The sequence below is a fragment of the Periophthalmus magnuspinnatus genome, chromosome 23, assembly GCF_009829125.3.
Source record: "Periophthalmus magnuspinnatus isolate fPerMag1 chromosome 23, fPerMag1.2.pri, whole genome shotgun sequence".
Taxonomy (NCBI): Eukaryota; Metazoa; Chordata; class Actinopteri; order Gobiiformes; family Gobiidae; genus Periophthalmus; species Periophthalmus magnuspinnatus.
In genome coordinates this window covers 680,760-704,049 of record NC_047148.1, presented here as the reverse complement: position 1 = coordinate 704,049, position 23,290 = coordinate 680,760, and the positions used below count along the sequence as shown (strand labels likewise).

The 23,290-nt window shown below is 43.3% G+C and overlaps 3 protein-coding genes across 3 annotated transcripts; all 3 read left to right on the top strand.

Annotated features, from left to right (window-relative positions):
- The first annotated feature begins 9,044 nt into the window (after positions 1 to 9,044).
- LOC117391381 (protein Shroom3-like) lies at positions 9,045 to 13,423 on the top strand. The gene is made up of 6 exons (XM_055231498.1): positions 9,045 to 9,070; positions 9,190 to 9,336; positions 9,456 to 9,670; positions 9,948 to 10,158; positions 10,651 to 10,685; positions 13,203 to 13,423. The coding sequence occupies exons 1-6, from the start codon at positions 9,045 to 9,047 to the stop codon at positions 13,421 to 13,423; spliced, it is 855 nt and encodes a 284-aa protein (XP_055087473.1).
- A 1,282-nt stretch (positions 13,424 to 14,705) lies between these two features.
- On the top strand, positions 14,706 to 18,573 carry LOC129457367 (protein Shroom3-like). Its single transcript, XM_055231497.1, has 7 exons — positions 14,706 to 14,749; positions 15,221 to 15,648; positions 16,316 to 16,510; positions 16,604 to 16,802; positions 17,238 to 17,305; positions 18,360 to 18,492; positions 18,567 to 18,573. Exons 1-7 carry the CDS (start codon positions 14,706 to 14,708, stop codon positions 18,571 to 18,573), a joined length of 1,074 nt encoding a protein of 357 aa, XP_055087472.1.
- Positions 18,574 to 18,584: 11 nt separating this feature from the next.
- LOC117391377 (protein Shroom2-like) lies at positions 18,585 to 22,191 on the top strand. The gene is made up of 7 exons (XM_033989167.2): positions 18,585 to 18,702; positions 19,026 to 19,269; positions 20,341 to 20,483; positions 20,643 to 20,694; positions 20,775 to 20,940; positions 21,646 to 21,764; positions 21,838 to 22,191. Exons 1-7 carry the CDS (start codon positions 18,650 to 18,652, stop codon positions 22,177 to 22,179), a joined length of 1,119 nt encoding a protein of 372 aa, XP_033845058.2. The 5' UTR covers positions 18,585 to 18,649; the 3' UTR covers positions 22,180 to 22,191.
- The last annotated feature ends 1,099 nt before the right edge of the window (positions 22,192 to 23,290 follow it).

Below are 23,290 nucleotides of genomic sequence, written 5' to 3'. Positions count from 1 at the left end.
TGTGAAGCCAGTGCAACTTCCAAAGAGGCGAGTCGAGTTACCTAACAACCTTCTCTACTCAATTTGGACACTACAGGTGACTTAGAATGACCATGGGGATTAATCTGGCACCTGAGGTTTTACAGAGAAAACTGTCCTAAGCACCGGACGGGTTGCCAGGCCTGTACATTATTGCTGATGATGCGCTAATCACAAGTCAAGGAGAGAGTCAAGAAGCAGCCATTCAAGACCATGACACAAAGTTGAGACTTTTTCTGGAATGATGCAAACAAAAGAACATTAAAATGAATCCAGAAATGTTCAAACTGAGACAAAGTGAGTGCGCATACATTGGGCTCATGGCAAATGGGCTTAAGATGGACCCTGACAAGGTCCATGACATTGAGCAAAGGCCAGCAGATATAAAAGCAGTACAGAGGCTGCTAGGTATGGCAAAGTACCTGGCCAAGTTTTGCCCACATCTCTCAGACCAGTGTGAAGTGTTAAGATGGTTGACACACAAAGACACAGAATGGGACTGGACAGAGCAACATCAGAGTGCATTTGTGAAACTCAAAAAGACTATTGCAGATGCTCCTGTCCTGAAGTAGTACAGCCCTGAGGACGGCCTGGTGGTTCAATGTGATGCATCAGACACAGGTCTGGGGGCAGCGCTCATGCAGAAGGGTAAGCTCATTGCATTTGCAAGTAGAGCACTCACACAAACAGAATGTGGTTATTCCCAGATTGAGAAATAGTTTCTAGCTATGGTTCTCAATATAGAAAGGTTTCAGTAGTACACCTATGGACATAAAGTCATTGTCCAATCTGATCATAAGCCATTAGTAACCCCAGTTAGGAAGCCACTGTTGAGTGCACCAAAAAAACTTCAAAGAATGATGCTGCCTACCTACATATGATGTACGTCCCAGGCAAAGACGTGCTACCGGCAGACACTTAAAGCAGAGCATATCTCCCAGAATACTCACCCCAAGGTTCTGTGGAAGCTGAAATTGAGACCATTAATATGGTGCAGTACTTGCCTATTTCAAGTGACGGTCTTAGCCAGATCAGGCCAGCTACAAAAGATGACAAAACACTGCAAACTGTTGAAATGATGCAGCAGGGATGGCCTTCAGATAAGAGAGTCATACCACCTGAAATCAGACCATACTTTTCATTTCAAGATGATCTAAGTCACCAAGACAGCATTGTGTTTAAAGGAGAGCACATACCCTTCTTCAGACATCACCAGCCTCCTGCACTCCTCTCATCTGGGTGCAGAAGGATGTCTATGGAGAGCCAGGGAATGTGTCTTCTGGATTGGCATGAACGACCACATGAAGACACTCATTGCCCGTTGTGATATCTGCAGGTCAGTGGATGACAAACAACAAAAGGAAACACTCCACACACACAATATGCTAAACAGATCATGGGCCAAAGTGAGTGTTGACCTATTTCAGTTTGACAACAAAGATTATCATGTAACAGTTGACTATTACTCCAACTATTGGGAAATAGACTTTTTGCCAAACACCAAATCTACTACACTGATAAAGAAACTAAGGACATTTTGCTAGGTATGGCATCCCCAGCACTGTAGTTTCCAACAATGAACCTCAGTATTCATCCCAAGAGTTCCAAAGATTCAGCCAGCTGTGGGAATTTGTACACAGCACATCTCCAGGTTACCCACAGAGTAACAGCAAAGCACAGTCTGCAGTTAAAACGGCTAATAGACTGTTACACAAAGCCTCTGGACAAGATCCTTAACTTGTGCTCTTAGATCATCGCAACACACCATCACAAGGACTGGACACCAGCTCAGCACAGAGACTGCTAAGCCGCCGCACAAGGACGTTACGCCCTAGATCCTATGAGGGTGAAATGGAGTCAGGCGCAGTTCTCAAGAGGAACCATACCACAAACAGTGCCTACAGACATAGAGACTGCAGTCCCACAAGATGTCCTACCAGACCCTGTACAACCTCAGCCCCTCAGACCATTGCCAGTGACAACCAGAAAGGTTATTCACAAGCCACAGCACTGCAAAGATTACTTATTTGATTATGGGGAATAGAGGAAGAGAAAAAAAAAAAAGAACAGTTTTGAAATGTTATAGCACTTTTGGTTTTGTCATTTTGTGGTCATACCACTTTAAACTGGTATAACTGTTTCAGATGTTATGTGTGGTGATTACTTCATTTACATTGAAATATGTGCATTGTTTGGAGAAGTACTGTGCAAAAATATAATTAAAGAAAAGCTTTACAAAAAGAGAAAAGATGTAACAGTATGGTATAGTGTTTGTATTGCACACAATAAAGCTGCCACTCGAGGGTGATCATGAGTGATGTTTAGGAGTTGAAGCTGGAGAGTATAACAATGAGTTGACACTGAATGTGGAATGTTAAAATAAATGCTGATCTGGTTGGGCCAGAGCAAAGAAGCTGGACTAATTTTTCATTACATAAAAGCAGACTTTAACACTTGGTTTAAAACTTAACACATTTTTTGTCTTCACCTAGCTGGACCTAGCTGGACTCTGTTGCCATGGAGCTCCTGGAGGCATTTTATCGCAGGAAGTTAAAGAAGCAAAAGAAGAATGCGATATTTCACTCTCAGGTTGAGCTAAACCGAACCCCCTCATTGGTCAGTGTCGGCGCCACAGCAACAGGTGGAGACACCACAGCAACGGGCCTTATGACCAGAGTCCTGCACCTCATCAGGTCACATGACAGACCTTCTTCCTAACCTTTCCTTAATAGGGATGCTACAATTTCACATTTTAGTGTTATGATTATTGTGTGAGGAAGATTTAACATTTCATCAAGAGTGAAACCCTTAAATGGCCTGTACCTGATTTCAAACCATGAGTCAGGAACATGTTTTAGTTTGAACTGTTGGCCCCGCCCACTTCCTTTCGGCCGCTGTGATATTGGACCATAACACAGAAACAACTGTCTTGGATTGTGTCATGCAGTTGTTTCCTTGTAGTTCTCTAACCTCTGCTTCTGTTTTTCTTTTTGTCACTCTTGAAAATGCACTGTGATAGAGAATCAGATAGCTGTCATAGGGTCAGGCAGAGGTTTCCCATGATTCTTAGTCACAAAGTTCCTGGCTGGATGTAAGAAACTGACCCTGTGGATAACTTCTGCATTAGTTATTATCTGAAAAAAATGCTATGTGCTATGTTATGTGAAATGAATGTAAAGAGCATTTAACTGAACAAGAATCATAAAAATCATGTGCAGGTCCTTTAATTTTCTTTCATGCACATTGTCTAATATGTTACCATTCTTAGTAAGGTAAGTTTATGAAACTTTCTCAATGTTAAATCAAGTTAGACTCGGCTCTGTTGTATTCTCACATAACACCACTAGATGCTATCAGTGTTACTGCTGTCTGATAGTGTGCCAGCTTTGGCCTGATAGAAGAAGACCAGAGAGAACAGGTGAGTCTGAACAAAAGCCAGGTGAGGGGAGGAAGCAGGGGCCAATAATAATTTACTGGTTAAAAAAATCAAATAAACTTGGAAATTGTAGCTTTAAAGTTACAGCCAGATAAAAAACACTTTACATTCAGGTTTACTTTTTAAGATTGTAAGGCCTTAATTTTGCTTCTAGAATTGTCTCAAGTATAATTGAAAAAGTAAATTATTTTATATAGACATTTCCCCATAATTAATTAATTTTGCAGTTCTTAGGATTATAGTTTGACGATTCTCTTGACAACTGACAGAAAGGGATCTGAACTGACACACTAAGCATCACAGTTCAGAACACATTTGAACAGATCTAAACTGACACGACAGGCCTAAGCTTCTGCGGTGAGGAGGGGTTCTTCCTGAGATAAGCCCCAAACAAAGAGTGCTGTTCTGGGCTTCAGATCAGGAGTGTCCCAGTGTCCTGGAGCTTTCAGCTGAACTCCACATCTGAGCTTCTCTCAAAAAGATCCACAGATGGTTCAAAAAAGTAAATTCCTCTCATTAACCAGAATCCCCTGTGTCTGATGCTATCACTTCCTGTTTATCCAAGAGTAAACAAAATGCCAAACAGCAACCTGAGTGATGCCCTATGCTCCCTCTCTCTAGGTTTGTCTTTTCACTTATGGACTTATGGAATTCAGTCCTGATTAAAGGAACTGTATCTAGCCTGCACTCTTACAGTATTAAAAATGGTAACTAAAATCACAACTGAACCTGAGTTAAGTGCCTTAACCCGCAGACACATACAGTGGGTCAGACACCAATTGTGTAAGTTCTCCCTCTTAAAAAGATGAGAGAGGCCTTTAATTTTCATCATATGTACACTTCAACTATGAGAGACAAAATCAGAAAATCACATTGTTTGATTTTTAAAGAATGTATTAGCAAATTATGGTGGAAAATAAGTATTTGGTCAATAACAAAATTTCATCTCAATACTTTGTTATATACCCTTTGTTGGCAATGACAGAAGTCAAACCTTTTTTGTAAATCTCCACAAGGTTTTCACACACTGTTGCTGGTAGTTTGGCCCATTCCTCCTGCAGATCTCCTCTAGAGCAGTGATGTTTTGGGGCTGTCGCTGGGCAACACAGACTTTCAACTTCCTCCAAAGATTTTCTATGGGGTTGTGATCTGGAGACTGCTAGGCCACTCCTGGACCTTGAAATGCTTCTTACGAAACCATTCCTTTGATGCCTGGGTGGTGTGTTTGGGAGAATGTCCTGGGTCTTCCCCGTGGCCTCCTCCTGGTAAGACATGACCAGAACACCTCCCTAGGGAGCTCAATAGGACTCCTTCTTCAGCCTGACGGCATCCCTTACTTCCGGTGTCTACCACTGGGTTTGGGTTTGCCACCATGATAAGCACTGCAGACCTTACGACCACAACTACGAGCAGCCGCATTGACAATAGAAGTGCAAAACAATGCCCACTCAGAATCCATGTCCCCAACCTCCCCCGAGATCAGGGAGAAGCTCTCCTGGAGGTGTGAGTTGAAGACTCCCTTGACAGAGGGCTCCGCCAGACGTTCCCAACAGAGCCTCACAACGCGCTTTTGCCTGCCCGGTCTGTCCTGCTTCCTCCTCCACAAGCGGACCCAACTCACCACCAGGTGGTGATCAGTTGACAGCTCTGTCCTTCTCTTCACCCGAGTGTCCAAGAGTTGCGCCCGGAGGTCAGATGACACGACAACAAAGTCGATCATCGACCTCTGACCTAGAGTGTGCTGGTGCCATGTGCACCGATGGACACCCTTGTGCTCGAACATGGTGTTCGTCATGGACAAACTGTGGCTAACACAGAAGTCCAATAACAGAACACCACTCAGGTTCAGATCAGGGAGGCCGTTCTTCCCAATCACGCCCCTCCAAGGGTCACTGTTCTTACCCACATGAGCACTGAAGTCCCCCAGGAGAACAAAGGTGTCCCCGGTTGGTGCACTGTCTAGTACCCCTCCCAGCGATTCCAAGACACAAGGCTGTAGGCCAATACAACAGTGAGAGACCTGTCCCTGACCCGAAGGCGTAGGGACACGACTTTCTCGTTCACCAGGGTGAACTCCAACACCAGCTGTGGGGCAATGAGCAAGCCCATACCAGCTTGCTGCCTCTTCCCGCAGACAACGCCAGAGAAAGAGTCCAGCCTCTCTCAAGGAGTTGGGTTCCAGACCCCAAGCTGCGCATGGAGGTGAGGCCAACTATATCTAGCCTGTAACGCTCAACCTTCCACACAAGCTCAATGCTCCTTCCTGACCAGCCAGATGACATTCCATGTCCCCTGAGCCAGTCTCAATGTTCGGAAATCCAGTCGTTGAGGCCCCCGCCTTCAACTGCTGTCCAGATCTTTTTGCACGGATCCTCCCTCAGGTAGTGTGTCCATGGGAGGGCAGCCCCATGTCGCTTCTTTGGGCTATGCCCGGTCAGGCCCCATAGGAAAAGGCCAGGCCACAGGCCCTCACTGCCACTGCCCTCACCCACACCAGGCCTAGCTCCAGGGTGGGGCCCGGTAACACCAGGCCCGGTGACGTAATTTGCCGTGTTCTAATACTCATCATGGGGCCTTCTGAACCGCTCTTGGTCTGGGGGACCTGTTTGCCATGGGTGACCCTACCAAGGGCATGAAGCCCCCAACAACATAGCTTCCAGGATCATTGGGATGCTCAAACCCCTGCACCACGTTAAGATGGCAGTTCAAGGAGGGGTGTGTGCCTTCCATTTTGTAATAATTACTTCCACAGTTGATTTCTTCACACCAAGCTGCTTACCTACTGCAGCCCAGCCTGGTGCAGGTCTGCAGTTTTGTTTGTGGTGTCCTTTGACAGCTCTTTGGTCTTGGCCATAGTGGAGTTTAGAGTCTGACAAGTGCCATTAATACAGGTAACAAGTGGAGGACAGAGGAGCCTCTTAAAGAAGTTACAGGTCTGTGAGGGCAGGAAAATTTTGCTTGTTTGTAGGTGACCAAATACTGATTTTATTGAGGAATTTACCAATTAATTCATTAAAAATCCCACAATGTGATTTCCCTGATTCTTTCCCCCCATTCTGTCTCTCAAAGTTTAAGTGAACCTATGATGAAAATTATAGGCCTCTCTCATCTTTTTAAGTGGGAGAACTTGCAAAATTTGTGGCTGACTAAACCTGAACCTCCAGAATTCACTTACTGAGCTGCAGAGGCTGCACTAGCACTGATTAATGGTGCTGGGGTGATGGGGTTTAGCTAGTGATGATTCAGATCAGAACAGGTCCTTTTAAGTTTAAACCAACTGGATTTCAGCATTTAAACTCGTTCTGCTTTCTGATTGAGAAAAAAAAAAACACCAATTTATAACATGAGCAACTTGGACATCATGTCTAATGTTTTTGTAATTTAAGAATAAATCAATAGTACAATTGTTATCAGTATCTTGCAAACTGCATCTGGGAACACAGTTATTGGAATTGAAAAGACAGTTCCTTTAAAGGGAAAATATCTATGTTGCAATTAAATTGTATGACTTATAGAAACAAGACTATCTAATTTAATTTTACCTTATACTCCCTAGATCTAAATATGGAATTTATTGAGAGTGCTCTTGCAAGGAAGAGGAGGATTTGGCATCAGGTCTGATGGAGACAGTTTGAGTAATTGTGGAGCTGATGTTTTGATTGTTCATTAGTGACAGTGTAAGGGCCTGAGTGTGATTTTTTAAGTAAACATGAAACATTAAAAGCCCAAATCGTTTTAGATTGATAGGTGGTTGTATAAATGGACCGGCTCTTCCTCTAATAGAGCTGCCAAAATAAATGTATTGTGTGAACTGTTATGGCCCCGATAAAGTTCCTTTCTTGTAGCAGTCATCCCATTAAAATGTGACAGGTAACATTATTACACCCAGGTGTATACAGGTGGGTATACAGTGGGTACGGAAAGTATTCAGATCCCCTTAAATTTTTCACTCTGTTATATGGCACCCATTTTTCTTCATTAATGTACAAATACCACCCCATATTGACAGAGAAACACAAAATTTTGAATTTTTCCAGAATTATTAAAAAAGAAAAACTGAAATATCACACGGGCATAAGTATTCAAATGTTTTGTTCATTATTTAGTAGAGGCACCCTTTTGAGCTAATACAGCCATGAGTCTTGGATTTGGAGTCACCTGGATTTGGGGATCCTCTGGTTTTCTCCACACATACCACTTAGAATTAAGGCAAAAAAGTTCTATCTTTGTGAGAGGAAGGATGGGTTTCCTCGATATATTAATTTTCTGGATCGTTACAGTAGAACCCACAGCAGGTGATCGGTCAGAATCACAATGATGCTTCTCTTGATTTAGTGATGTTTATTATGAATGGTGAATATGGATGTGTATGCGTGTGTGGTTTTGCACTAGACGCACACAATACACAGAATCAGCGGACAGCAAAGGTACAACTATTAAAGCAGTTCAACAAAGGGAACTACACAAACACTGCTGCTTGTAGCGAACTCTCCAAGCGACTGCCAACTTCTGCACAAAGGAAAGTCCAAGGCATCCTCTGATTGGATCAGAGTCCAGGTAGAGTGTGGTGCATAGCAAATGAGGAGAGAGAGTAAGAGTCAAAGTCTATGGCTCGCAGGGACCACAAGGGGGCCTTTTTTACACTTTGTCTCATCAGACCAGAGAATCTTGTTGCTCACCATCTTGGAGTCCTTCAGGTGTTTTTTAGCAAACTCCATGCAGGCTTTCATGTGTCTTGCACTGAGGAGAGGCTGAGGAGAGGCCACTCTGCCATAAAGCCCTGACTGGTGGAGGGCTGCAGTGATGGTTGACTGTCTAGAACTGTCTCCCATCTCCCGACTGCATCTCTGGAACTCAGCCACAGTGATCTTTGGATTCTTCTTTACCTCTCTCACCAAGGCTCTTCTCCCCTGATTGCTCAGTTTGGCCGGATGGCCAGCTTTAGAAAGGGTTCTTCCATTTAAGGATTATAGAGTCCACTGTGCTCTTAAATATAGCAGAAATCTTTTTGTAACCTTGGCCAGATCTGTGCCTTTCCACAATTCTGTCTCTGAGGTCTTCAGACAGTTCCAAGAGCTCATGATTCTCATTTGCTCCGACCTGCACTGTGAGCTGTAAGGTCTTATATAGACAGGTCCTGATCAAGTCCAATCAGTTTAATCAAACACAGCTGGACTCCAATGAAGGTGTAGAACCATCTCAAGGATGATCAGAAGAAATGGACAGCACCCAAATTAAATATATGAGGGTCACAGCAAAGGGTCTGAATACTTATGGCCATGTGATATTTCAGTTTTTATTTTTTAATAAATCTGCAAAAATTTCAACAATTTCATGTTTCTCTGTCAATATGGGGTGCTGTGTGTACATTAATGAGGAAAAAAATGAACTTAAATGATTTTAGCAAATGGCTGTAATATAACAAAGTGAAAAATTTAAGAGGGTCTGAATACTTTACGTATCCACTGTATGTCACGTGTTGTGGGGCTGGTTACAAGTCTATACAGGCGCGTGTTCGTCATGTGTTGTGTTGGTGCTTTCAGGCGCAGGGAATCTCGGCCTCACTCGTGGCACTCCATCAAACTGGGAGATGGTTCCTCTGAGTCTGTGGAGAATGTGAGTGGGAGTAGCATTCATATCAGGTCTGAACACTCAACACCTCTAACACAAATCAGAACTAAATCCTACCCATCACCGGAAATCATACAAAACTAAATCCCCGGGCTTGTCCTCAGTGCTGCTGACCTGCTCTCAGGTCTGGGCTCTGGAGGAGGAGTCAGCTGGAGCCTAGAGAGCCTGCAGCCTCACACCTCAGGCCCTCCTGGAGCTGCTCATCTGGTCCCACGCAGCTCCTCTTCCTGCCTTCAGCTCTCCTCCACCAGGTGACTTCTCACACATGTTCTTTTTAAAATTTTTAACCATACCACCACCAAAAATGTGCTATTTTTTACACCAGTAATTTAGCCATCTTCTGAATAAATTAGCTATTCTTTTTTTTAAGATCATCCAGCTCTGACCTGCTCCACTGCAAAAGAAACACTGCCTACTCCTCCTGCTCCCCAAGCCTCAGTTTCCCAGAAGACCTTGGTGTTGGCAGTGAGCGCTCCTTCTCTTTGGAGAGTGTCCAGCAGACGGCTGACCTGAAGCGTATCCAACACAAGCCTTATGGTTTAGACTCTGAGAGCCGAGCCAGGGTCAGACTGAGGGAGCAGTCAGGTACAGCCCAGTTCTCAAAACAGCGAGGTTCCCTCATCTTTGACATGCCTGTAGAGGTTTTAGATGCCTTCCATCTTGCAATCTCTCCTGGCACTATTCGAACCCTCCTTATGGTTAGCCAGACTCAGCCCACAAGCATACGTCGCCCACCCGGGAGGGGGGAGGGCGGAATTGTTGTTGTTGTTGGGGATTGTTAATGCATGGAGTAGAAGAAAAAGACACATTGTTTTTAGTTACTGAATATAATTTATGCAATATTGTGTGTTTTTATGAACAGCAGGTAGAGCCTATTACCATGGTACAAGTGAAAACCGACTGTTGAATCGCCACAGTCTGGGTCCAATATGGAGCAGTGGGCAGAGTTCCTACGAGAACCTGAAGGGGGCGCTGGCTCCTCAGCGGCTCAGTGACAGCTATACTGCAACTTCATCAGAGCAACTCAGCTCCTGGTCCAGCCTGGAGCATGCCCGCTCCCTACGCTCTGTACGGTAGCCCGCAGGACACATTTATTTATTTATTAGCTCTAAAGCTAGAATCTGGTACAAGCATCTCTGCCATTGTGCTTAATGTAATTGTACATTGTCCTACTAAATAAATAAATGAAATGAAATATTTCTAACCACTACCACATACACCCATACATGGGCTGTATTTATCACAGTATGGTGACTAAAATCTGTAAACACACACATCATGGGGACCTGCCTTCCTTATGGGGACTATAATCAGGTTCATAATGTAAATCCTGTATTATTACATTAACAACATGGTTTAAAGTTCAGATCTGGGTTAAAGTAGGTCAAGGTTGGGGTTTCATTTAAGTTTAGGCTTTAGGTTAAGTTTAGGCAAGTAGTGACTGTGGTTAGGTTAGGGTCAGTCTCCAGAAAACGAATGTAAGTTAATGGAATTCCCCCAACAAGAATGGAATGTAAAATGTGTCTAGAGCTAGATCTACCCCACTGATTGGCCTGTCTCCTCAGGTCTCAGCAGAAAGGCGGCTCCACAACATTGTCAGGTACTACTCTTTGTAATTAATGTACAGTGTTTATAGAAAGTATTCACTTTTTGTTATGTTACAGCCATTTGCTAAAATCATTTAAATTCATTTTTTTCCTCATTAATGTGCACACAGCACCCAAATTGTTGAGGTTTTTGCAGATTTATTAAAAAAGAAAAACTGAAATATCACATGGCCATAAGTATTCAGACCCTTTGCTGTGTCCCTCATATATTTAATTTGGGTGCTGTCCATTTCTTCTGATCATCCTTGAGATGGTTCTACACCTTCATTGGAGTCCAGCTGTGTTTGATTAAACTGATTGGACTTGATCAGGACCTGTCTATATAAGACCTTACAGCTCACAGTGCAGGTCGGAGCAAATGAGAATCATGAGGTCAAAGGTCTGAGCTCTTCAGAGGGTTCTCTGAAGAGCTCAGAGAGAATTGTGGCAAGGCACAGATCTGGCCAAGGTTCTGCTGCCCTTAAGGTTTCTAAGAACACAGTGGCCTTGATAATCCTTAAATGGAAGACATTTGGGACGACCAGAACCTTTCCTAGCGCTGGCCATCCAGTTAAACTGAACAATCTGGGGAGAACAGCCTTGATAAGAGAGCAAAAGACAAAGTTTAAATCTGTCAACTGGACAAATTGTTATAGGAGTGAAGATGTTTTGCTGCTCATCCAAGCTGCTTCTTCAGTTCTGGTCAGATTGCTGGTGGACACTGCCTTAAATCTATCTGAGGGGAGGGGCTAACTACACTGAAACTGTAAACAGCTACTGTCTCTGGTTTCAGCTGAAACTACCCTACTCAACCTTTAACAACCCTGCTATTGTTCTCATTGTCTGGGTCTGAGAATGGAGTTGTAGATGGGGGATAAATTATGTCTCAGGCCCCCATTTCTGTTTAAGGAAGGATTGTCTTTCGTAACAAAAATAGCTTCTTTTTTTTTAACTCCCCTTTCAAACCATTTCTTTTCTCTGGCTCAGATCTGAACTTCACTCTCTTCAAAGGAGTGGTTAGTGGCTTTAAGATGGAGATGTACGGTGGACTGGGGTCCAGAGAAGCTTTCGCGGCGGAGTTGGTACATCCTCTTAAGAAGTGGCTGCTTAGTTCCCCCAATGTAACGCGAGGAGTAGACAACATCACTTTGTTTGTGACTCGAGGTTTTGTCCTTAGGGTGTACCAGTTTTTGTCTTAAAGTGTTTGTAGGTTTGAAAAAGACAGGAATCTTGAACTGTTTGAAAATTCTCTGAGGTTTTTCAGACACACTCGTTCTGTAAGGAATAGTTACGCCTTTCCTTCTGGGTTCAGATTCCTTGTTGTCCTGTTTTTTAGCTCTCTTGGATCTATTGAAGGCCCATTTTGGATATGCACGAGTTGAGGGGGCTTTCTCCATGTGTTGTTCCTCCTTCATTTTTCTCTCTGTGTTTGTGGGCACCACTTGAGCTCTGTGTTGTATTGTACGGATAACTCAGAGATTGTGCTGCAGTGGATGGTGTGAGAGAGGTAAAGAAGAATCCAAAGATCACTGTGGCTGAGCTCCAGAAATGCAGTCGGGAGATGGGAGAAAGTTCTAGAAAGTCAAGCATCACTGCAGCCCTCCACCAGTCAGGGCTTTATGGCAGAGTGGCCTCTCCTCAGCCTCTCCTCAGTGCAAGACACATGAAAGCCTGCATGGAGTTTGCTAAAAAAAACACCTGAAGGACTCCAAGATGGTGAGCAACAAGATTCTCTGGTCTGATGAGACTTGGGCCCCGAGATATAGTTTAATATGAGATATGGCTAAAGTTATACCCACAGCACCTGTGATGAATATGGTGTATACCGGGGGAGGTGCTTCCAGTGCAGGGGGGTATATCAGCGGTACCAATTAGATATTCGGGAGACATCAGTGTAGCCAGGGTACATGTGGGTATTCTCCTCAGTTTCTTAATTTCTGTTGCTTTTTGCTTATGTTGAGCACAGTAATTTTTTTTATATATCTATTTTTCCCATGCTTTACCATGGTGATTGAAATAAATTTTGATTGGAATTTGCCTCCTACTCATTGGAGTTTGCCTCCTACTTCGACCACTTTGGGCCAGCTTCCCCACAGCTGTATTAGCTCAAAAGGTGCTTCTACTAAATACTGAGCACAGGGTCTGAATACTTATGACTGTGTGATATTTCAGTTTTTCTTTTTTAATAATTCTGCAAAAATTTCAACAATTTTCTCTTTCTCTGTCAGTATGGGGTGCTGTGTGTACATTAATGAAGAAAAAAATGAACTGATTTTAGCAAATGGCTGCAATATAACAGAGTGAAAAATGTAAGGGGGTCTGAATACTTTCTGTACCCACTGCACATACAATGTCCATCTGCAGTACTACACTCTATCTATACTTCATATACAGACATCTGCAGTATTACACACAATCTGTACTTACACATATAGACTGTACATTACATACAGAAGACATTCCCTCGTGCTCTCCCACAGGCTCACATACAAATGCCTGTAGCTTCCACAGGATGTGATGTTTTATTCCAGCCAAAGGTTTGTACACGACTGAGGGACAGCTCCACACTGTGATTGAAAAGAGCCCAGAGAGCAGTCCCAGCAGCAAGCCTAGACAGGTCCAGAGCCCAGGGCCCCCCAGGCCCACCAATCACGCCTCTGGATCCAACCTTGGACTTAACCCAACTCCACATAGGGAACACTGGGATGGATACGCCCACACTTACCACAGAGCTCTGGAGGCAGAGAGGTAACCACAAGTTTCTTGCTTTGCAGGGGTCTCTTCTAGTCCGTTGTTTTACCTGGGTTTTTCAAAATGAATAAATGAAACATGTTTTCACTCTTCACTTTAGATCCCTTAAAGAGCCCCGTGATCATTTGAACATCCACCTCGGATCCCTGTCCTGTCATTCAGCCCATGCCTCACAGTACTCTCTTACCCGACCGGAGCATCCTCTTACCCAGCTGGAGAAGGCTCTTGTGGAGGTGCAGGGGGCAGAGAGCACCTGTATGTCTGTTCTGGAGAAGGTGAGCCGCTTGGAGCACCGAGAGTGGGCCACAAGGCAACAGGGAATCAGCAACAGCAGGCACAGGACTGGTCACAAGCAGGTATGCATTATCACTAATACACCTACACTTTGAAGAGAGATATTTTTTACTAAGTAATAATACTGATAATATGTTTTATTAATATAGGGCTTTTCAGGACATTCAAGATGTATGACAAAACCACAACACAATAAATCAAACAAACTATGCGAGAGAAAAAAAAAGAAAAAAAAATCACATTAGCTGATTAAAAAGGATTAAAACCAGTTCAGAACAGGTGGGTCTTGAGGTCTTTCCAGAAGGTTTGGAGTTCAGTTAGGCAGTATGTGAAGGTGCAGTGGGCTGTTGAGTTTATGATGTATGGAATGAACAGGAGAGAACCAAGCACCAACCCTTGGGGTACACATTGTTACGGAGGAGCAGTGAAGGAGGAGCAGCTGTGGATGCTGATGAGTTGTTGTCGGTTTTTGATGTAGGACTGAAGCCAGGACAGAGATTCTTTGTGCTTACATAAATATACATAGAATAAAGAAGCATCAACATGCAATACAGAAAAGTTTACATAATACATGAGAGTTTCTCTAATGACCCTGTCATACATGTTAGTAAATTTACAACATGAATCTGAGTAAGCTACATTAGCATAGTTGGCATAGCTTGGTGCATACATCTGCCTTTTCTGTTTAGCCCTTTTTAGATGGAAATTGTGGACTTCACAAAGCATGCTTTAAATACTATTGCCAAAATTATCCCAACAGCCTTACAAAATGCTTAATTTGACAAGCTTTTCACAAGTACGATTTATGTTAAAGTAAGCATCCAGCTGAGGACCTGTTCTGAAGACACCCCCTCCTCTGTTCATGTTTGTGTCATGACTCTGTGTAGGCAGGTGACAGAGGCACATCACATGGAGCAGATATGAGGAACCTGCCTGAGAGCAGCTGCTGTCGACCCCTGAGCCATGAAGGAGACCTTCAGGAGAAGAACATGTCCACACACATCTGCACCAACTTCAACCAAAGTCAGAAAGGGTTAGTGCAGGCTCATGGCTCTGCATATACGCTAAGTGGAACACTTAGGGTATTTGCACTGTTGTACAGTGTAAATACACTGTACAACATGAGGGATGATGAGGAGAGCCATTGTGTGTAGAAAACATTACAGTGTGTTACTGTAATGTTACAGTGCTCATAGTGTGTTACAGTGCTCACCAGTGGTGGAGTGATTTAAGGCAGTGATCCCCAACCTTTTTTGCACCACATACCGGAATAATGTAGGTTTTATTTTCATGGACTAGCCTTCTACACGTGGCAGATAAATATGGCAAAAATAAGTTATAAAAAATACAACTCACCATACCGCTGCATCAGTGGGAGGTCTGCGCTTGGTTCTTCTTTCCTTCTTGCTCACGTTTGTTTCTTTCAAAAAAACTCTAAATCTTAACTCTCTAAAAATCCACAGTCTTGTTACCATTTTGCCTGAAGCAGTCTTCTCTCATTCAGGTCAAGACAAGATCTCAGAGAGTCTCAGACTCAAGTGGTTTGGTCGACCTCCTTCAAATACAAAAAACTCCAGTCTGCTCCCTCTGTGTCCCCGCTGCCTGTGCCTCCTAAAGAGCACTCCTGCCTGGACAAAAGGGACTCCAAACATCTGCCCCCACCAGAGAAGACTGGACCAAAGACACTGCCCAAGCCTCACGCAGGAGTGTTCACACCCAGGCCCTCTGCTCAAATGGCCAGCCTACCCACGCCCACACCATTCCCTGCACCCATGCCGGCGCCCCTTCCTGGAGGCCTGCCTCTCACCAGGATCTGTGGACGTAAGCGTCTCACATGGGACCAGAGGAAGAAGTCCTTCTCGGAGCCCAAGTGCATGAATGAGATTGGACTGACCCATGCGGAGAGCACAGCACTCCTCAGACGAGCAGGAGGTAACTTGTCTGTTCTTCACTCTTCAGTGTAAGATAGATGCTTTAGGAGCAGGCACTGGAGGACTCTATTGGACCCTCTTATGATCTCAAGGCAGTTACCATCATTGAGGCCTTACAGTTTGCAAAAATACAAATGGAAGAGCCATTGTTTCAAAGCTTCTATTTGGTTGGTTTAGCCTGTATGAAGGGGGAGTCTAATCCTGCACAGCAAGATGGATTCTCATGATATTTATGAGTTCATAAACACACAAAAATGCATCTTGACATGTTCCTCTTGATGAGATAGGGCTGTTGGTGAGCAGACCATTCACAGAGCAGCATTGAGATATGAAGCGGAAGACAAAAGCGAAGTACCCATGCAAACCAAAACAAACATGGCGACACCAACTGTTGTATTTCAACTTATTTTTTTGTAGCAAAAATATGGCCTGTTTCATGAAAAAAAAACATGCAGAGGGAAGATTTTTTGGCTTTTTCTATTGTTATGACGGCCAGTCAGATTCAAATAATTGTCTCTTTCCAGATTCCTAAATGTACGTCTTAGCTCAGAGTGCTACACATATGAATCTGGTCTGGTTTTGCTGTTTAATTGATCTAATAGTGGATTATTGTTTGTACTGCCTGAGTAACAGTACATTACATTACATTACATTACATTACATTACAGACACCAGTGTGGCCATCCACAGGAGGATGTTTGAGCAAGTGTCCCAGGGTCTGGTAGGCAGGGTTTCTGTAGTGGTGGGCGAGGCCCTGGAACAGGATGCACGCTTGAGACTGGATAGTAAGTGCAACCAAAGGAAGGGGTGTAGCCAGAGGAGACCTCAGAGTGCAGTGCTCCAGCCCCTCCACAGCCCTGCAGGTGAACAACAGCTGGCACAGTTTCATTTTAATAAGCAGAATTTTATAATCCACCCTAATTGTGTCTTCATTTGTGTCTGTTCTGTCATCGCAGACTTGTCTCCTCTTAGCCTTGTCACCTCCTCCAGCAGGCTGTCCCTGCAGGGCTGTGCTCAGGAACCACAGCTCTTCTCTGGGAAGGAGGATCTGAGCTCCCCCTTGGCCTCTGGAGGAGACTGTAACACCCCCTGCTACACTGTCATCTATCCAGGACGAGTAACAGCCCCTCGCGCTCCTGCTCTCCAACTGCCAAAGTACAAGACACATGAAAACTGTCTAATGTTCGATAAAAATTGTTCTTATTCTTATTGGTGCCTCAGCTAATACACTCATGCACAAAGCTTTGCAGCTAAACCTCTGCAGGTGCACACAAATGATCTCTAGAGAAGCTACATCAGATTTGCTTACTTTTGAAAAGCATAGATAAATTCATTTTAAGTGTTTTTTCATAACAACACCTGCCCCTCAAAATGTCCGTGCAAATCTGCCTTGCTTATCTTTTATCTAAATATAAAAAAAAAAAAAAAGGTTCAATAAGACCCATTAGTTTAATTTAAAATCAATATGTTAAAAAAAATTGTTAGGGGATAAATCATTTTGGTCATATCACCCAGCCCTATTGTAAAGTTCAGGAAAGGCATGTGGTCCTAGGAGTCCCACACATTGTTCAGAGTGTTCCTGTGTTTCAGAGTTGCAGAGGGGCCTTCAGCAGCTGATGTGGTCTCTCCTCCTCTTCTGGCCCACAGTCGTACACGAGGTAGACACTGCTCTATAAGCATTATGGTGGACTTCACACAAGTTTACATGCACTTTATTTGTAATTGTCACGAGTATTTAAATGATATAGATATTCAAGATTCAATATTGTATTGTGATTTTCATAGAAAACAATGATATTGGAGCTTCAGGCACTGCATAGTTTTGATGTAAAGTGCAAAACAAAAGGTGCCAGAGTCCTTCCATCCAATAACTCCATAAATAACCTCAGTGTAAACATTAGAACAATAATGACATTCAGTGAAGAACATGTGTAATAAACACTAACAGCAGCAGCATAAAGGGCTCGACAGTAAAGTGTCTCACAGAGACATACAGTCAGATATGTCATTATGCAACAATGCAAAGTCCAGTTCAATATTACTGCATTGGCAGATGTGGCTATTGTCCATGGTAAAGGGGCATAGAAGGGAGGGGAGCACCTGAGGATAGACTGTTGTTCAGTCTGGTTGTTCTGGCCTGTATGGACCTGTACCTTCTGCCTGAAGGTAGCAGATAGAAAAGGTGATGAACAGGTTAGTGCCGGTTGCACAGGAGGTTGTGCACTCTCCTCACTAGGGCCAGTTATTACCAGCCTTGCATACAAAATACCAATTTTTAACTGTTTAAAACCGTTTAGTATTGAATTGCTTAAACTGAATATGTCATCGAATTGTGTATTTCTTTCCTCTACATGTAACCAATGTTTAAATAAGACATTATTATTATTTATACTTTTTTGAGCTTTTAACCATACCATTCGTGGGATTGTGATGTCCCAGGTAAAGAGCATGTGCACTTTCACCAGGCTCAGCATTACGAGCCTGGTGAAGCTGGCTCGTAATGCTTTTTTTTTTTTTTTATTTTATTCCCTCTGCAGTTAGTTGATGGCAAGCTGTACCAGATCAGAGTATGTAGAGCAAGATGCTATACAAAATATTTATCCTTTAAATAGCATAAGCAAGTGTGAAGCATTAGAATGCACAGTTCACAGAAACATACTAGTTAAAATCACACTACACGTAACATACTGGCTGTTTTTGATTGACCTGCAGAGCCACACTTGGTGCCAGTCCCTCGTAAAAAGCGGGCGCGGCGCAGTGACCACTCCACACTGGCTGCCTCTGTGGGTCTGCCCTGCCCCCTGTCCGACGCAGCCCGCCACCTGTCTATTCTGCCCCCCCCTGGGCACGACTTGCCCCCCTCAAACGGACAGGACACAGCTGCACCGACCAATAGTAACCACATTGAGATTGGTACAGCCAATAGGAGCACGAGTAGTGACAAACTGAGGGCGATTGGTGGATCTGAACCAAAACATCCGCCTCAGGGGAAAAACCAACCAATGGCACGAGAGGACGGAGCGAGCACTGTGCATGGAGCCGACTGTGAAAATGAGTAAGACTGACTTTTAGACCCTTTATATTTCTATATATAGAGAAACAAGGAGAGAAATCTTCCTAAATGAATATTAGAGCTAATTAAATTAATTATTGTGATTATAAGAATTGCTCAAATCAATTATAAAAGTTGTGTAATCTAAATAACAATATTCTGAATGATATGGGCCCTTATACTGCCTGTGAAAACCTGGGGCAAAGCCACTTTTCATTCAAGTGAATATGATGATTGTATCAAATAGTCATGATTTTAATTATGACTTAAACAATCAGTCCAATGAATTATGCCACATGTCTCCTTGCATCTCCTCCATCCAACAGTGCACTCTCTCTGAAGACACAGCCCTGTCCTCCCGTCTGCCCAGCGTCCTGTCCCTCTGTCCCTGTGGCCTCTCGTCACTCTGTCCCCCCAGTGTCCTGTCCTCCTGTCCCCATGCCTCCACCTATACAGATGTCCAGTCCAGATGAGGCGATGCAGAACAGTCTGGGGCTCAACTATGAGCCGGTGCCCCTGCGGCTACAGAGCCCTGAAGAGCAGAGGGTCAGGGAGCTGCTCCAGAGACTGGTGAGTGTCCACTAGTCTAGAGAATAACTATAATCACTATGGCTACAGTGCAATTATTTATAGATTAAAAGATAGCTATGCCATGATACTGATATGATCTGGACATCTCCACATTAAAGCAACAAACACATGTAATAACTTATATTATATCTGCTATATTAGGATTATTTGTTTTTGTTCACCTTGAGGATGTATTTTATTTCATATTATAAATAGAGTAAAATTTTCATTTTGTAAGTTCATAAAATAGTTAAATATGCATTTTACATGGTGTCAAAACATTTAAATATAAAAATTCATGATTGATAAAAAAGCTAAAAAAAAAAAAAAAAAAACATAATAAACATGTTACTTGATTTGAGTGTACGTGATGATGTGATGCATGTGAGAAAAGAGCAAAGAGAACATTCGAGAAGCAAATATCAAATCGAGTGCACTCGTGTTCTGACTTTATAGTGTTGGGGGAGAAATTTAATGTTTATTGAAATGTATTTGATTCCTTACAATTTTGATTCCTTACAATTGGCCTAAAACATATTTACTGTGTGTTTCTCATTTGTACACTGTAAAAGCAAACACTGTAAAAATATTCACAAAGTTAGAAATATTTAAATGTACATTGCATCTTGGTTTCTTGTCATAATAATTATATTCCTTGGAGTTATTTGTTAAATTTAAAAGCTAGAATCATACTTCTACCCTAGACAAAGGTTTTATACATTGAGATGTCTCTTTTACCATTGGTTTAACTTGAGGTTACAGGAGTCCTATATAATTTGGTTATTCCTTTCATAATAACAAGCAGCTTGGTAAAAGGGTTACACACATACAAAACAAAAAACAGCACCACGCTCTAGTGTCCGGGTGATGTGGATCAGAACATTGGTTCTCAAACTCATCAGGTCCCACCTTATCTCTAATTTTGACAGTGTAACCACAGACCCACTCCACCATGTCTGTGCTGTTCTGCTGCTGCTGTTGGACTTCTTCAGTGCAACACTGCAATGCCCCCATGATGGAACAAAGATACAGGTCTATTTATTATTTTATTCATGTCTCGTGTATTCTCAGGTTCAGTGTGATGGCTCTCTGGCGCCCCTCATGGACGTGTGGGGTAAATCCACTGTTGATGTCCTGCTGGATATTTGTCCAAACAGTCCTCTGTTTGCAGAACTGTCACAGGAGCAGAGAGAGAGCAGCCTGCAGGACCACTGGTACACACAGACACACACACAGACACGCACCCCCCCCCCCCCTCCCCCACACACCCCCACACACACCCCCACACACACAGACACACCCCCACACAAGCTCAATTAAAGAGGGAAAGTGGAGAAAATAACTTGATATGATACTCTGTCTGCTGTGTGCAGGAGCCAGGGGCCCTCAGGTGTGAACTCAGAGCATGACCTCATCTCACAGAAGGTATGGCCCTTTACAGCAGACTGCTCTTAATCACACCTACACCTTACATGAGCACTATGTGACCTGTGGCGCCCCCCTAGGTGGAGCTGTGTGAAGCGCTGAGGAGCTGCATAGAGAGTTTAGAGCAGGAGAAGGAGGAGCTGAGTGATGCAATCAGGGCCCACATGGAGCTGGGGAGGCAAGTAGAGGCCTGGGTACAAGAGCACTGTGAGGCAGCACACAGGACCAAGTACGTCATGTTCATAGGTATGTCACAGGCCCACACCCCCAAATATGACATTTCTTCAACTATTTATTTAGTTGTTACTAGTTTTATTTATTTATTTAGTTATTGTTCATGGAATACTAGATTCTAATGATTTAAAGAGGTGTAATAATACACTGGAAAGTTCTGGAGCGAGTGGTGAATGCTCCATAGGATGAGTTTAGGTCATTTTATATTCTGTCCATAGACAGTATAATAGAGCTGGACAATATAGCAAAAAAAAAATCTCAATTTTTTTATGACAAGGTCAATCAAAGTCAAAACAGTGACTGCTCTTTACCCCATGGGTACATAGCTATGTATATATATATATATATATATATATATATATATATATATATATATATATATATATATATATATATATATATATATATATATATATATATATATATATATAAAATCAATCTCTGGAACACAGAACCATCTCCTTCCTGAGTGGTATAATGGCTGGACATCCCCATGGTGTTTATACTTGCGTATAATTGTTTGAACAGATTAAAGTGGCACGTTCAATCATCTAGAAATTGCACCCAAGGATGAACCAGATTTCCACAATTCTCTTCCTGATATCTTGGCTGATATATTTTGACTTACCCATGATGTTAAACAAAGAAGCTGTGTGTTAGATATATAGATATACTGTAGGTTGGTATACGTTCAGTTTCCCTCTCTCTGAGCTGCAGGTGACCTGGAGCGGGTGGTGAACCTGCTGCTGTCCCTGTGTGGACGCTTGGCCCGAGTGGAGCGCTCTCTAGCCTCACTGCGCAGACAGGAGCCTGCAGAGGACAGCACTGAACTCTGGGTAAGTTTTGTTGACCTCTGTTTGACTATAGATGGGTTTATCTTGATACTTGATAAAACTTGCTTGGTTTCAGGACTCTCTTCTTCACAAACAGAGCATCCTCTTGCGTCAGACCCAAGATGCCTTGGAGCTAAGGGACCACCTGGAGCGGCGGCAGTGCATAGTCCATGAGTTCCTGTGCTACAGTCTGGAGCCCTCCCAGTTGCAGCAGTACCAGCGCCTTGTGAGCTCCACGCCTGCCCTGGTCATCACCCACCGCCGCCTGGACGAGATGCTCCAGCAGACTCAGGAGCAGCTCAGCCTACTCCTGGACACACTGCCTTTGGAGGTGACCCAGGCTCGGGGGTGGAGCCGCGTGGGTCTGGCTCTGTCAGCCACACCCCTTCTCAAGATTTCACAGGTTCCACCCAAATAGCACCCAAGCCCCACTCATCTGGTTCGGCCCACCTACCTAGACTGTCCTGTCACCATGACGACGCTGTGACTGGAGGGCCACACAGAGAAAAAAGCAGACTTCACTGACTCATATGTATCACCTCACCATGTGTTTTATAAAACCATCTTCTGCCTATCACAAATGACTTTGCTTTGTATTATTCATCTTACACAATCTTAGCCTTGAGCAGTGTTCAGACCAATCTGCCTCCTGAGCAGCTGCCTGCAGGACTGTCCACTTAGCTCTACAGGCTAGTTTGTAATAGGCTCACAGCTCTAATTGCAGGGCACAAGTGGCTGTAAAAACTCTATTGCAGAGGTTTGTCCTGGCTTGTCCTGGCTTGTCCTGGTTTATGGTTTATGGTTGCCTGGCAGTGCCATCCCTCCAGTATGCTGTTTAAGGATACATATACAAAGATTTTCTGGCTACAATACAGTATTTAACGAGAATATCCAAATGAAACAACTCTTGCACAAAGTTTAATGTTTAATCCCATCTGCAAAAATTAATTGAGGTTTCTCTGAGCTTTGGCTATGTTTATGATCGAATAGTAAAAGTCAAAGTTAAATCAAACAAAAGTTGTTTAGGATTGAATGTAAATCCATTTAATCCCCACAACTACAAAAACCCTGTCTGACCATTCGGGGGCACCTTACACCTTACCTCTTCATCTGTGTTTTACACAGCTCCTGGTGGCTGTCCTGTCCTCACATTCACATTGTACTCACACGTAGGCAAGGCAAGTTTATTTGTATAGCACAATTCATACACAAGGTAATTCAAAGTCCTTTACAGAATAAGAAAGACATTAAAATCACACAAATCAAAACATAAATAATCACAAATAATCATCATAAAATTAACATTAAAAGAGAAGAGTGCAGAATAAAACCCTTTCAGTCGTATGCACAGATAAACAGAACTGTTTTGAGCCTGGATTTAAACATTGTCAAAGTAGAGGCCTGCCTCACATCTTCAGGAAGACTGTTCAAGGTTTTAGCTGCAGAAAACTTAAATGCTGATTCCCCATGTTTAGTCTTGACTCTGGGCACCAGCAGGAGGCCAGTCCCTGAGGTCCTCAGAGTGTGAG